The sequence below is a fragment of the Gadus chalcogrammus genome, chromosome 3 (genome assembly GCF_026213295.1).
Source record: "Gadus chalcogrammus isolate NIFS_2021 chromosome 3, NIFS_Gcha_1.0, whole genome shotgun sequence".
Taxonomy (NCBI): Eukaryota; Metazoa; Chordata; class Actinopteri; order Gadiformes; family Gadidae; genus Gadus; species Gadus chalcogrammus.
The window spans coordinates 4315261-4330868 of NC_079414.1; the positions used below are offsets into that span (position 1 = coordinate 4315261).

Sequence of the window (15608 nt, forward strand, 5' to 3'; positions counted from 1 at the left end):
GTTTGCTGAGCAAGAGTTTTTTTCGAAAGTTCAGTGATTGAAACAAATAAAAGCCGGGGCTATTGAAGTTTTTTATACGGCAGGCCTACGACTGCCATGCAACAAATATATTTTATTACTGTCCTTCTCAACACTCTGATCTCACTAAAAGGCTAGCAGCAAGAAATCAAGGGATATTTAGAATAGAAAAAAAAAATATATATAGATATATTAGTGGTGGGCCGTTATCGGCGTTGACGGCTGCGTTTACCGAAACTTTTATCGGGCGATAAAATAATTATCGCCGTTAATCTATTTTCAAACACTTCCTTGTTCGGACCCATCACGTGACCGATTTAACCAATCAGAAGCTAGAATTTAGACTGAGGTAAACGTAAGGGAATCGGCAGATTCAACAGAATATCCTGACTGTGTTAAATATGTAAACATGTAAATATCTAAGTAATAATTGTGTGACATAAATATGTAAATGATTAACTGACACAGTACATTTCTAGCAAATTAACTCCAATATAAATTATATTAATTCATTCTACAACTTTCAAATATTTAACTTCTAAACCTTACATTATTATGGATTATTACACAGCTCTTCTCAATTCTGTAGACTGCTCCATTCACTTGCGTGGGCCTTCCCAACGTTCAGCTGTCAATTACTTTTGTTTATGCTCCGTTCACTTGCATGGGCACTTCACAACTTCCGGCGGTGAATTATATTTGATAATTCACCGTTGCCAAGTATAATTGACAGCTGTCAAGGTAAACGAAAGGATTTGTTTTTGCCGATTAATTCCAAAATCAATCTAGATAAAGGGTTAAAGGGTTAAATCTATGCCCACCACTAATATATATATATGTGTGTAAGGTCTGTCTCACTTGTATTTATTTTACTCTGAAATAACTTCAATGGAACTTTAGTTATTTGGGGATAAGCAGCACAGCATTCAGGTAGCTATTTAAAGCTAGAATAAATGTCGTATTTTGTGTATTTAGGTTAAGCATTCTGAAAAAAAAAAAATGCACAATAAAGCATAAAAAAAATGCATGCTCATGTCATTATGCAGAAAGAGGCGAGAGCGACAAGAGCCACAATCATGTCTTGTTGTGCGGTTGGTGGCACAAACCGTTTTAATAAGACTGATTATCCCATTTATTCTACTTCTTGCTTGCCAACATAAAACATTTCAAATACTTTAATAATTATGCTTTTTCTTATTCATATTCCATGCTTATTAAATGTATACTCTGTTTGAGTTCATCTCCCTCAAAAGGTAGGCCTATGCTATTCCCCTTTAATTACGGGATTGTGAAAAATTCATTAAACTGTAATCAGAAAACTCGGTTATATTCTATAGACTAGAGTATCTGTGGAATAAAGGCTGGGACGAATTTCGAATTATAAATACGTACAATGCACAACGTTAGCTCTCTGGCTCATAGCTGAGCGGACTAGAATACCTCCCGTTGTCAAGGCGTAGTTAAGGTCCGTCCTATTTACTGGAGGAGTGAACAACGTTTCCGTTGCATAAGAACCTTACGGGAGGGTAATGATTTTTCCAGGTATTAGTCAAACCCTCAGGCATTACCAGGGAAACAAAGTTATGGCTTGGGAATAACTTTATAATTGGATTGTAAAACGCATGAAAATATGAATGAATAGGCTTAATTTATTTTCTTTGGCAAGTGACCATGGTAAAATTGGGATAATGCCCTTCGAGGTGTCCATTTTCAGGAATTAATGGTATTCGCGGAGGCAACCGGCCTCCACGTTGTCCATTCATTCCTGTTATACCACGGCCTGGGGGAATACTCGATTCTGATTGGCTCTAGGGTGTGCATTTATGGCGACACATTAGTGCCATAATTCACTAATGTGATAAAAGATGCATTCGGGCGTATTATATTATTCCACGCGCGTAGATATTAACTGCGAGCGCGCAAATGATCTCTGCGCGAGCAAAACAGCCTCTCGCGTGCGCAAATTACCTCAACGCGCGCAAAACAGCCTCTCGCGTGCGCAAATTACCTCAGCGCGTGTAAAACCTCTCGCGAAAGATGTTTTTACGCTCTCTCTCGAATTTAATTTTGGCACTATGGGGGAGGGAACCAAGGCAGGGTGGGCTTTCCTATGATTGGTCGTTTCTGAAGCGTGATATTTGATTGACAGCCCTCCTCAGCCCTCCTCTCATTCAATTCTGAAATTGTACAGTAAATGGCTGAGTATCTATGAGTATAGGCGCAGCCTTTTAAGTGTCGGCCTCATTGTCCTTTAAATAGCTGAAGAAAAGCTGTTTATTGGGAGTAGAACGTCCGCCGGCACCCGACTATATCTGCGAAATGCGGACGTTGTTGAGGCACGCCGCACGCGGACGTAATTGAGGCCTACGCTGTTGGTGGTCGGGGATTACACATTTTTCAGTGCTACGGCTCACGCCTAGGGATAACTCAATAGCGATAGCCTTAAAAGGCTGCGCCTATACTCATAGAATCTAGAGTTACAATAAGTAACTATCGTTTCAGCCATTTACTGTACAATTAGGGCTGAGGAGGGCTGTCAATCAAATATCACGCTTCAGAAACGGCCAATCATAGGAAAGCCCGCCCTGCCTTGGTTCCCTCCCCCATAGTGCCAAAATTTAATTCGAGCGAGAGCGTAAAAACATCTTCACGAGAGGTTTTGCGCGCGCTGAGGTAATTTGCGCGCGCAAGAGGCTGTTTTGCGCGAGCTGAGGTAATTTGCGCGCACGAGAGGCTGTTTTGCACGCGCAGAGATCATTTGCGCGCTCGCAGTTAATATCTACGAGAGTGGAATAATATAATACGCCCGAATGCATCTTTTATCACATTAGTGAATTATGGCACTAATGTGTCGCCATATGCATTAACTCCTGATATTCGGACACCTGCTAAGTAGTTCCAGTCAAATTGTCTGTTCAGCTTTCAAACCGAGAGCTGGTAAATTGTGAAAAATGAATTAAACTGTAATCAGACAACACGGTTATATGCTATATACTAGGGGTGAAACGGATCAGTGTGTCCACGGTTCGGTTCAGATAACCGTTTTGGGCCTCGGTTTCGGATACGGTTCGGATTAGGATCATGTCCGTGATAGTAAATAGGCGGACTTTTTTTTGACGGAGGGTTTGGGGGAGAAACACAAAAATGAATGAGACCCACAGGCTATTTGCAATGTGTTAATTGACTGCAATCAGACAACTTGCAAGGCTTTTTTGTGCAATAAATGTTCCCCTAAATGCATTTGAAAACATGGTGCACTGAGTGTAACATGTAAGGGATAACGGCCGACGAGGCTTAGAACTCTGGCGACGAGCGCAGCATGAAGCCAGAGTTGCCTCTACCTGTCCATTATTTCCATCGAACCGGTCGACCTCGAAGGCCGTTATCCCGATTATCACCCGTTTGTATTTATCTCCCGTATATTTAGAATATAATTGTATCAATTACTTTCTTTAAATTTCTTAATCGTGCGCTTGAAAAGCCCAGTTTGTTTTGAACGCTGACAGGCTGAAGGGAGGGGCGGGAAAAGTCTCATTGGCTCGGGCAGCACTGGAGAGAATGCATTCCGCTGGGTCCTAAACACCCTTTTGTATCGGACGTAGGCTACAGTAGGCAAAATACGCTACATAAGGCAATGCCTTCATGAAACCGAAATCCGCGGATCTCCAGAATGCTCCGAACTGTGGTAAACGAACCGAACGGATTCGGATACAATTCGAATCCGCTGCAGGCCTACTATATACCCTAGAGTATCTGTGGTATAAAGGCTGGGATGAATTTCAAATTATAAATATGCAGGGCTTTCAAGTCTCACGCATTCGGCGTGAGACACACGCAATTCAACCAATGCACACGCTCATACGCCACACTTCGTATTTCTCACTCAGAGAAATGACCAGTATAGCGCCCACCAATTTGCGCCGCTATTTAACAGTGGAACAGGTAGGAATCAAATGGGTTCCCCGTACGTAGGGTAACCAGACGTCCTCTTTTGCCTGGACATGCCCTCTTCCGCGTCCGGGCGGAATTTCAAAATCGTCCTGGATTTTATTACAAAGCCTCATACATGTTCACATTGAATTTGCGTTGCGTTTCTCTGGGTCGTTCCCAAACTAGTTAGGCTACACCCTCCCCTGCTCAGTTCTGTTCGCTTTGCAGTGGAAGTGAGTAGGGGAGAGGTTAAGTAGAGCCTTCAGATTGGACGGTTTGACTTTAGAGTTACCGTCATGTTTTGTATTTATTTTTTTATTGTTTTATAGTCATTAACATTAACAAATTTATCCTACAGGGGATTGATAAAGTTCTATATATTGAACAGAAAGAAACACTTGGTCATACTTCACACACTTTACCACAGCATTGGCTAACTGAATGTGACGTATATTCAGTTGATGTATATTTTAAGCATTGGACTGAATGAACCTTACGGGAGGGTAATGGTTGTTCCAGGTATTAGTCAAACTCAGGCATTATCAGGGAAACAATGTTATGTCTTGTGAAAAACGTTATATTTGGATTGTAAAACGCATGAAAATATAAATTAATGGTCTTAATGTATTTTCTTTGGCAAGTGACCGTGGTATAAGCCGGATAATGCCCTTCGTCCATTATCAGGAATTAATGGACTTCGCGGAGGCAACCGTCTAAGGCCTCCGCTGTGTCCATTAATTCCTGATAATGGACACTTCGCCGGGCAGTATCCCTTACATATATATCATATAATATCATAGAATATATTTCATAGTTAAAATTCCCTTGTCAGTGTAATGACATAGTAGCAGGCTAGTAAATGTTTAATTGAAGGGTAATTTCTGCTTATTCAAATTTTCCTTTTAATTAATTTAATATTGAACAGTAATAGCAATAGTCCTAGCCTACTACAAGTGGAAGTTAGTAAGGCTAAATATTGTATACAGTATATGTAATTTGATAAAAGCTATTTTTCTATTGTTGGTTGTTGTTGACTACTTCTAGTTAGGTTTTGGTCACACTTGGGTAAAAAGTCAACACAAACCTCCCTCGTTTCATTCCTGCTTCCTCTGATGATCCTATATTGTGTATAGGCCTGATAAAGAATTGCATATTACCAACTAACAAGGGCTATCCTCTGTCGTGACTTTTACTACCACTGCTTTAACCCATTTTACCATGCGGGCTGAATCGTTTTCTCATACTGTGTGTTTAATCCCCTGGAGCAACCAGGCCTATAGCTGATTCTAGATGGTCTGACTGTTGATTGACTCATCCACTCCGTGGATGTTGGCATGCATCCATGATAATCTCTGGCAAATATTGGCCTGAACCCACTATGGCTTCAGTAACAAAAATGTCTCTGTTTTGTCTGGTTGTTTAATAATAAAAAAAACATTGTTTAATTCATGATCTGATCTGAAGTAGATGGTGGCCTAGGGCATAATGCTTCCAAACTGTTACATAAATGTTTTGATGTCTAACAGAAATGTGCTCATTCCATGTGTGGTAGATTACAAAACCATTCAGACACCTTATTTATCCGGTAACATTATGCAACGTAACATTATACAAGCTTTGAATTTGGTTGTTATGGTCATGAGGAAGGACATGTTCATTTCTTTATCCATTTTTGCTAGCAAACAAAATATTAAAATTATAGCCTACATTGCAATCTTTTCTGTATGACATAAAGAAAGCCGTACATTACATTCAGAATCAGAATACATTCTTATGCATTTAAGTTCCCTTTCTGAGAAGATCCAGATGTTTAAGTTAGCCTTTTGCATAATATATGACCTGCAGAGAGAAACAGAGTCTGAATTTAGATCAGGATGTCTTTTTCCCCATTATTAATTCATGTGTTTCACATTTTTCCTACACCAGGTGGCTCTGTTATGATAGCATTGCTGTGTCTGTAATCGTTTACAAGGTAATAGTTTAATGAACTTGATGAATCCATAGGTTTATAAACCTATGGCACGCTGGTGGTTGAGGACATAGCAACAAAAGAAACACTACAAAAAGATAATGCAAATGGATGTTATTTAACATTTGTAGACTATTCCCAATCAAAGTGTCTCTTTAATATGTTTACATATTCTGTTTGAAATAAAAAACTCCTTTCTGATTCTGATATCAGCCTCGTACCTATGACTGAATAACAGGCGTGCTGATATTCAGTACAACAACACAACCTCCAGGTCTATATCAGCACTCTTGGAATGCAGCTTGTCCATCCGAATGACTTGGTCGAAGTTAACTTTTGTATCATATACAGATACTAGAACAGCCGTTTATTATAACAATAAAAATGTATAATCATGCACATTTGTGAGAGCAAGACACACACATAATTGCATACACACTCAGATGGACACATGTACACACATGTGCATTGCACACCAAAACACCACCTACGATCTTGTGAAAAGGGAAATACACAAGTAGTCAACCTTTCAAATGGTGTGATGGACCTTTCAAATGGTCTATCTCGCTCGCTCACCAACCCTCCCTCCCTCGCTTGCTCCCTCTCTGCCTCCCTCGCTCCCTCCCTAAATCACTCCCTCCCTTGCTCCCTCCCTCTCCCTCCCTCGCTCACTCCTCCCTCCCTCCCTACTTCCCGCCCTCCCTCCCTCACTCTCTCCCTCACTCCCTCCCTCCCTTCTCTCCCTCAATGCTGCCACCTTGTTTCGTCCCACTTTTTGTTCACTTATAAATAACTTGTAGAAGGAAATCACATATATATGTTTATATGTATGTAAAAAACCTTTCTAAAAGCATGTCTGATTATTGATCGTTCTTAGTTTACATGAATCTCACGAGAGCGACGTCTTGCCAGTAAACAGGATTTAAAGAATCTAGGTCTTACTATTGTCGTTAACTTGTGCTATTCTGAATGGCATTCTGTACACTTATAAGTATACTTAATACAACGTAATGTGAATCAGAAAGAGGAGACGACGAGGTCATGCTGTTTCATGAATGTCTGGTTGTATTATGGAGGACTGCACTTGGCTCCCCTGAACTGAATGTTAGGGGTCACTTTTTATTAGGACTACCTATCCGTTAGTAAATGTATGTGAGTTGTTTATGAGTTGCGGTAAAGGCTCGCAAGCACATACATACACTCACACACAAACACATACACACGTACTCCAACACACACGCGCGCACTCACACGCATGCGCGCACTCACACACGCGCACACTCACACACAGACACACACATACACACACACATACACACACACATACACACACACATTTGCACCTATTTCACGCTCCCAGAGGGTGCAGCTGTCAAAATGCATGCCGAATGTATTCCCTGCCAACTCATCTTGTGATCGGCACGGTAAAGCCTGTGTAGGCCTACTATTAGAACCATGTTTTCCATGCCAGTCTGTAATTCATATGTCCATCTGAAATTGCTGGCATGAAGCTCAACCTTCTTTTTTTAATTGTGAAAAAGCACCAATACTGGGATGTGCATGACATTAAAACCCTCCAATAGCAATGTTCTGATTTTGTTGTTATGGTTGAATCCCTCTTTAGCTAGCATTAAGACACCGTCTTGCATAAGTGTGAGTGAGGGTGTCAACCTGAATCTTTTTTGACCTCTTGGATGTTCTGTCTTGGTTTAGCCCGTAGGTTCAACCTAACCTGATCCAGGCCGGGGAAGCCAGACAGCGTTCCTCAGCGAGTCATATGGATCACTTCATTAGATCACAGGGATTATGTGTTGGCTGGTCAGATATCAGACTGCAGACCTCATCCCAATGGGTTAGGGTTAGGGTTAGTACAAATACAAATGGGAGAAAAATAAACTAAGAGAAATTAGAAAAAGGCTGTTCTAAGTTTGTCCTATTACATTATAATGCAGAGATGATTGCTTCTGGGATCACCTTCTACTTTTGGAATTTTTCACATCCCAAGTCGTAGGCCTACCGGGGGAATGAGAGAAGATACCTCAGGTGTCACCTTAGTCTCTGTTGACCTCTGACACTCTGTTGACCTTTCACCCTTTTCAGGGTGAAATTGAGCCATTGAACCCCAAATATGAAAATCTGACGAATCACGACATTGCGGCGGGATGATAGGCTGATGCGACTGCACAGGGGGATGTTGCATTAATTCAAATCACTGTTTTAATTTTGTTTTTCAATGGCTTTAGACCAAGCACCAGCCATGACTCATGAGGAAGAGACTAGCATGCATGTCCTATTTCGGTAGGTGGGGTCAATGTCGCTATTTTATCAAATGTAATGAATCTTATGAGGTCCTGGTTCCCATTTATATTTTAATAGAAGTCGTAAGGGTTGAATATCAATGGTTTTCAGTCAATTGTCCCGAATATGTATTGTTTCTGCTGCTGGTTGGTAATGGCGGCGCTCTAAGAAGCATGGATGTAATAGTATTAAAGGCTAATGCACAGGCTCAAACATGGACGGGACAAGCAGTTGTGTATAAAACCAGTGGCTGACCTCATCGATGCTACATACCATTTTTTACATTTTTGGTTCCAAATTGGGATAATTACAGACATACATTCACAAATTACAAAAAGTATGAAGTATAAAGATTATTTTAGATCAATGGAGAGGCCACAAGCCCCAAAACCAGGACAAGCTGGTTTGAGGTTGTTTGAAACTGTGTGTGTGGGAGGGGAGAGTGTCTCTGTGTGTGCGTGTTTATTTGTTTATAGCTGCCAGTAGAGCTTATCGTCATATCATTGAAGATTAGATATAAGATTCTCCCAATCCTTTGCTAAACTAGGACCAACAATGGATTTGCCAACTCTGTGACACCAGCCTTACAGAATAACAATACAGTGTCAAGAAACCACTGTGCCCAAAGTATTGCCTCCACTTCTCAAAGTTCATTGCAAGGACGCCATTTTGATTCACCTCCATACTACCTAAAGGTCACACAGTACCAAACCCTAAAAGATGTGCACAGAAGCACAAGGTTAGGGACTTACTTATGCACATAAAACCAAGTGCCAAGAATAGAGCTTCCCCCCCCCAGCCAGCGTGATGCGCTCATGGCTTAAGGAGCCCCGGCATGTGACAGGTGAGACGGCACAGGCGTGACGATGCGTCTGTGACCAGAGCGGAGCAGCAGCACGGCTGCACATTAGTGATGGGGCGTTCATGAAGCGCCGGCTCTTTGAGGTGAATATTTTCTATATTTTACAGTAAAGTAAGGGAAAGTAGGTGGCTCGGATGGGCCCTAGCTTTTTATAAAACCTAACTTAGAAAAAGATCAAATAAATTCCCCATTAAAAAATACTACCAAGCATCTAGTAAAATGAGCACAACAATTATGCAATTCATCATCACATTAAATGGGTGTCACTAAGCTGAGCATCCGATGTTTCTGTTCCTATTTTGCATAGGGAAACATTAATGACCCAAGTTGAAAGAGCCGGCTCTAATGGCATGCTGAGCCTGCCGACTTCGTGAAAAGAGCCCGAATGCCCATCAGTACTTCAAGTGTTAAAAAGATGCATCTTGGTTTGTATTTGCTGAGCGGTTCTCCCCATCGTTTCTGCTTTGACCAGCGAGAGAGAGATGGGTAAAGGGCATCTCACTCTCTCTCTCTCTCTCCACTCCCACTCTCTGCTTTACAGCGTGTCTCTCGCCCAGCTCGCTGCATAATGGCCTTCACTGTTCACGGGTAGTTGTCCTCATTGGAGTTGGCATCCGCATGAGATGGCCTGCGTGCTGGGCCGCTTTAAGCTTTTACTGCCGACCAACCTGTCCTCAGACAGAACTGGCAATACGCTTTTCATGGTCAGATATGAGCTCATCGCTCACCCGACATGCCACAGAGGAGGATTAGAGAAAAGAAGGAGGTGATTTGTATATGGCTATCTTTGGAAGCCATGTACAGTGTACCAGTGGTTCCTATAGAATTGGGAAATAAAACGAATGTGGTAAATACTGAATATCGATACGTGCCTTTGAGTGTTTGTTCAAACAAGCCTTGTTAAAAACCCCACTGTCTTGAAACTCATGGAACGGTTAGTCACAATCTGTAAGTCAAACGTAAAGATATTCTCTGTGTGAAGTGGAATAGATTCCAAACCCATGATTGCGGCTGGTGAACGCAGCAGACAGCCTGTGTTGGCAGTGACCGGACTGAGAAAACGGAGAAAGCTCTGGAGAAACTGATCTGTGAGAGTGTTAATCTAACTGCGCAAGGACGTACATGAGATATTTACGGCAGAATATGTTAGCACTTAGGTCTAGCCACCCAGGGACTGGCTAATGCTTCTTCAGTCGTCAAATCGTCCCTGACGTTAGTTATATTATCATTGTTACAGGAACCATGGAGTAGCTTTTTACTTGAGGATCTAAAACCTGGAGCCAATCTCTAGTAGGTTTATTAAAAACGAATCACTAGCACCACAAGGAGAGAAGTAATATACCAATTCATATCGTTTTTTATGTGTGAGTTTAGATGAGCTTGAATTGAGATCTGATAAAATCAAGTACTGCTGACAAGTCTAGGCCTGTAATCTGTCTTCTGGGTAACAGCTGTCTGCACTAAATAAAGAAAATAAACAAATGCTCGCTTGGCTTAATGTGTCAAAGCACTTCAATGTTATTTTAATTTCATTAAAATAACAAATATTTTGCATGCCATTCACAAGCGTCTTGTTTTTTTTAAGAAACTAGATTATTAAAACAACCTCAAACAATTTAATAAAACAACTGTGTTTAATCTCTATTAACATTAAACATTAAACAGTAAAATGTGTTGGTGTTAGTAATGAGGTTCCCTCAGCCATATTGTTGGTTCTTAACCATTGGTTTGAAGCAAGAACAATCTTGCAAACATGCCACCGTTCGTCAAGGATGAGGCTACTGCGATGTCTTCTACCTTAAACCTTTCAACCTGCCCTGTGGAACTTTTAACAGCAGCTCTTTCTTCCATTAAAAGATATCTGCAGTAGCACGGTTCTCAATAATAAAATGTGTCATCCACTAAATCAACCCATCCAGGGAACTTTCTTTTGCCAGTACAACAATGGTAACTACAATCAAGCCATACAATTCAAGGTTAATTGGAAAACCTACATAGTGTAGTTCCACATGTAAAGAAGGAGAACTTTTTACTTAGGGAAATACACAAATCTGGTGGATTTCCTTTTTTCACACTTAGAAAACAGACCTAGCACACACAAAATACTCTGCAAGTGTCCAGAACACATAGGGTTCAAGCAACCAACAAATTCAAACCCATGCCATATTAAAAAGACGAAAGAAGCGTTAATGGCGGAATAATTTATAAATCAGACCTAAATCAGATCAGCTTGCAGGCAGAAGAACAGGCAAAAATACCACGAAAATTGGAGAGTTGGGCATGTTTCAAAACCCAAGTTTTGGATTGATATTTCACGTTGCTTGCCCCGGATCATAGCATCAGTTTAGTTGGGTTAAGTAGTTTATGTTATGCTTTATGAAACTCTCTTTTCCATTCTGATAAGTTCTTTTGACAAACATATAGTTAATCCGTATACAATGCTTTACTTATCAGTCATGTATTCATTACTCTCTCACCTATTAAGAACTACTGTATGTATGAATAATTGTATTATGCATCTTGTTAACATCCTGATAAGCACATTACAAACCCAAGATCTCACAGACACATGCATGCCTGTTAGTTTACATGAGGGCAGCTGGGCATTACTAATAAACAAGCTGATGAAATACATGATGTCATGTGGTTCGCTATCATAACCTTATCACATTCTCTTTCTCCCCTGGGCCTGACCCTCTTACCTCCCCCTGTTACTCACTGATGGGCTTGTTTAGCCAGCGGACCCCCGGCTGCCCCCCCCGCAGGCGGGCTCCTCTCTGTCTGCTTCTTCTGCATCTCAAAGGCAACTTCTAACAATGATAGCACTACGTTGAGGAGGGTTCTGTCCTGGCTGGGCTGCCACCACACTCAATGATGTGACGACGGAGAGGAAGTCAAGCAGTCCACAGAGAGGATTATTCTGATTGTTTCAGGTTGTTCCTCGCTTGGCAGGGCAGAGCTCCCCTGCCCGCCCCGATGACAGCTGGTGATTGGTTGGAAATAGGAAGTCAGACACATGAGCGTTGATTTGAGTTCCACGTAGGCACGTGTGTGACTGCTGAAAGCTCTCACTTGTACGTCAGGCAACGGAGCCAGTTGCCCCTCTCCTGTCGGGTCTCTGTCTCTCTCTCCCGCACTTATCCCCGTACAGGCACACACACATGCACGCACTCACACACACACACACGCAGTTACACGCACACACACACACACACACACACACACACACACACACACACACACACACACACACATACACACACACAGACACACACGCACCCTCTCTCACACACATACACACACACACATACACTCTCACACACAAACACCCACACACAACCCCCCCCACACACACACTCACTAACACACACGCACAGATACACACGCCACACACACAAACACACAATCCCCCTCCTTCCCAATCACACAGAGATACACATACACACAACCCCCCCCCCACACATACTCACACACAGACACAAACACATACACATACACACATACCACTAAACACGAAACATGGGAAAGCAGGATTTAGTTACTATGCAACAAATAGCTGGAATAAACTCCCTGAGGATTTAAGACTTGCCCCAACTCTGAGCACCTTCAAAACAAGATTGAAGACTTTTATGTTTGCTTTAGCTTTCTGCTAAATCTTAAATACTTTAGCTTTATTTTACTAAAATGCCTTTTTAACTCACTTTCAATTTTACTTACTAAAAAGCCTTTTTAACTTTCTATTTTACTCATTTCTTTGCATATGTTTTCTTTTCTTTTTTTAATGTATAACAATGTTTATATGTGAAGCACTTTGAGTCTGCCTTGTGTATGAAAAGTGCTATATAAATAAAGTTGCCTTGCCTTGCCTAAACACACAAGAATTGAGGACTGAGAAGTATTGTCAAGCTTAACAGTTGTCTGAAGTCTGCAGCAGGTGGTCAACTCAGTATTTATTGGGAGGTGGCTGCTGATAACAGCAGGGACAGGCTGGTGCCTGTTTCTCTCTACCTGCCCTCCAGATGTCCCCAGTGTGTTCCCCACATGATAGCTATGATGTCAAGAAATGTGTGTGTGCGTGTGTGTTTCATTTGATTTATTAGGATCCCCATTAGCAACACACCGGAATGAGAGCTAGTCTTCCTGGGGTTCGAAACATAAAATATGGACAACAGACAATCACTTGTTTGACATGTCAAACAAAAATAAAATTGTACAAATAATAAACAACAGTATGATTAAAAAACTTCAGAATTAGAAATATAACAAAAGTAAAAAAGATATTGTGGCGAGCAGCACGGGAAGGATGAGACGGGAGCCCAGGTTCGACCAATTATGCAGTCCGCGCCCCATACACCGCACGACAAACGGACTGCCTTTATTTACGACCAACATCAAACATGGAAAACAGCACACCCAATGAACAAACAAGTCATAGCCAGTGACGGCGGCGGCAACGTTACACACACATGTTAACATTAAACAACACACAACTACACGCAACCAAATTACACCCAGAACCCATTAACCCTACTTCACCTAACAACAAAACAAGGACGACAAAAGCCCCTTTTGTCAACTGAGAACACCAATTCCCAGGATCCTCTGCGAGACCCCGGAGGGGTTGCCACACAGCCCCCACCTTAGGGGTCAGACATCGCAACGACCCCAGCACCCATCACACAGTCTGTAATGTTCCGGTGGCTGGCGCCGCCGCCGCTGCCTCGGCCCCTGCAGGTGGCTAATTGCGGCGCAGTCTCTGACGCCCGTCTCCGGCAGCGGGCGGAATAGGCCCTCCTCCGCCGAACCCACGGGTCAGCAGCAGCCCTCAGGGTGTGGTCAGGGACCACCGCAATCGGGGCACCCACCAATTTCTGCCTTACGGGGGCGCTGGAGCGCCGTTCGGGGACCCCATCTTCCGTTGCCCTCCGCGGTCTGGCCCGTCGATGGCCACGCCGACCGCTATGATGCATTGGACGCTGTCCAGTCCACCCACAGTCCTTGACCCGCCGACACTCCTCTGGCTCGAGGTCTAGTGGCCTGGGTTTCCGGACCCGGTCCTTGTCCTGCCCGGACTGGGAAACTGTCGTTGTGTCACGGGAGAGGGCTGCCCCAGCCGCGTCCACCCGGGCACCACAGGGGCGGCAGCAGTGCTTGGCCGGACCAGACTAGTCCTGGCAAGCATCCTCTGTGGACGACTGCAGGCCGGGTTGGTCGGATAGCTCCCGCTCCGCCTGTTCCGCCACGTCGAGAGCCACATCGAGGGTCGGGGGCATGTTGAGGCGGACGTGCTGCCCCAGCCACGGGATGGCAAGTCCCTGAAGGAAGGCATGAAGGGCTAGCTCATCCCTAGCCGCAGCAGGGAAGTTGGGGTAGCCACGCCGGGCGTACAACTGAATGTCAGCTGCGTAGGCCCCCAACCGTTCCCCCTCCCGACGGCGGCAGCTGTTTAGCAGCCCCCTGCTGTGGTTCAAGACCGCCCGCTGCCCGAAACGCATCTCCAAAGCCCGGATCAGGGCCAGGACTCGGAGGTCCCGTTGGTCTGCTGGGGCCAGGTCCAGCATAACCTGCACCGCCGTCCCCTCGAGCGCAAGGGCGGGGTGGACGACCGCCTCCCCGGCACCCAAGCCATTGTGCCACTCAGCGAGCCGGAACTGGGCCAGGAACAGATCAAGCTCCGTTGCCCCGGGGATTTTCGGCAGGTTCACCGCCGTCCTTGCCACCAGAGGGAGGTTGACAGCTGCCATTTCTCTGTCCGTGGGCCGTTGCGCTCCAATAACGCAGGGTGAATCGGCGTCGGTTGGGGCTTCCATGGGGCTCAACCCTGAATCCCAATCCTTTATCCGTGTGCGCAGACCAATCCCACTTCTGACACCAATGTGGCAAGCAGCACGGGAAGGACGAGACGGGAGCCCAGGTTCAACCAATTATGCAGTCGGCGCCCCATACACTGCACGACTATGGACTGCCTTTATTTACGACCAACATCAAACATGGAAAACAGCAACAACGAACAAACATGTCATAGTCAGTGACGGTGGCGGCAACGATACACACACACACACACACACACACACACACACACACACACACACACACACACACACACACACACACACACACACACACACACACACACACACACACATGTTAACATTAAACAACACACAACTACACGTAACCAAATAACACCCCGAACCCATTAACCCCAGTTAACCTAACAACAAAACAAGGACGACAAAAGCACCTTTTGTCAACTGACAACACCAATTCCCAGGATCCCCTGCGTAACCCTGGAGGCTACAAAAAGAAATGAAAACATAAAAAATGTATATACATTACATATTGACGGGATGTTTTTTTGCAGACTTTTTAAAGTTGTATTTGCTATTTATGCTAGTGTATGTTTATTGGTAGTTTATTCCATAATGAAATTGATCTGTAAATGATGGTTTTTTTAAGAAGATTGGACCTCGGTCTTGGTAAAGCTAGATGTCCGTTACTTGCTCCTCTAGTGCTATGAACGTCTGTCAG

The 15608-nt window shown here is 43.6% G+C and overlaps 2 protein-coding genes across 5 annotated transcripts in view; both read right to left on the bottom strand.

The window, feature by feature from the left end:
* The window catches only part of LOC130378531 (zinc finger protein 638-like), a 51062-nt gene extending 38890 nt beyond the window's left edge, over positions 1 to 12172 (bottom strand). For 3 of the 4 annotated variants that reach the window (XM_056585268.1, XM_056585270.1, XM_056585263.1), the window contains exon 1: positions 11797 to 12172. In XM_056585268.1, the coding sequence (XP_056441243.1) occupies positions 11797 to 11873 (77 nt within the window). In that variant the 5' untranslated portion in view covers positions 11874 to 12172. Of the gene's footprint in view, positions 1 to 11779 lie in introns of all 4 variants that reach the window. The other variant, XM_056585285.1, reaches the window with a different exon arrangement.
* A 1234-nt stretch (positions 12173 to 13406) lies between these two features.
* LOC130379494 (uncharacterized) lies at positions 13407 to 15588 on the bottom strand. Its single transcript, XM_056586358.1, has 2 exons — positions 15322 to 15588; positions 13407 to 15043 (listed from the first exon to the last, which is right to left on the bottom strand). Exon 2 carries the CDS (start codon positions 14885 to 14887, stop codon positions 14243 to 14245), a length of 645 nt encoding a protein of 214 aa, XP_056442333.1. The 5' UTR covers positions 14888 to 15043; positions 15322 to 15588; the 3' UTR covers positions 13407 to 14242.
* Positions 15589 to 15608: the final 20 nt, after the last annotated feature.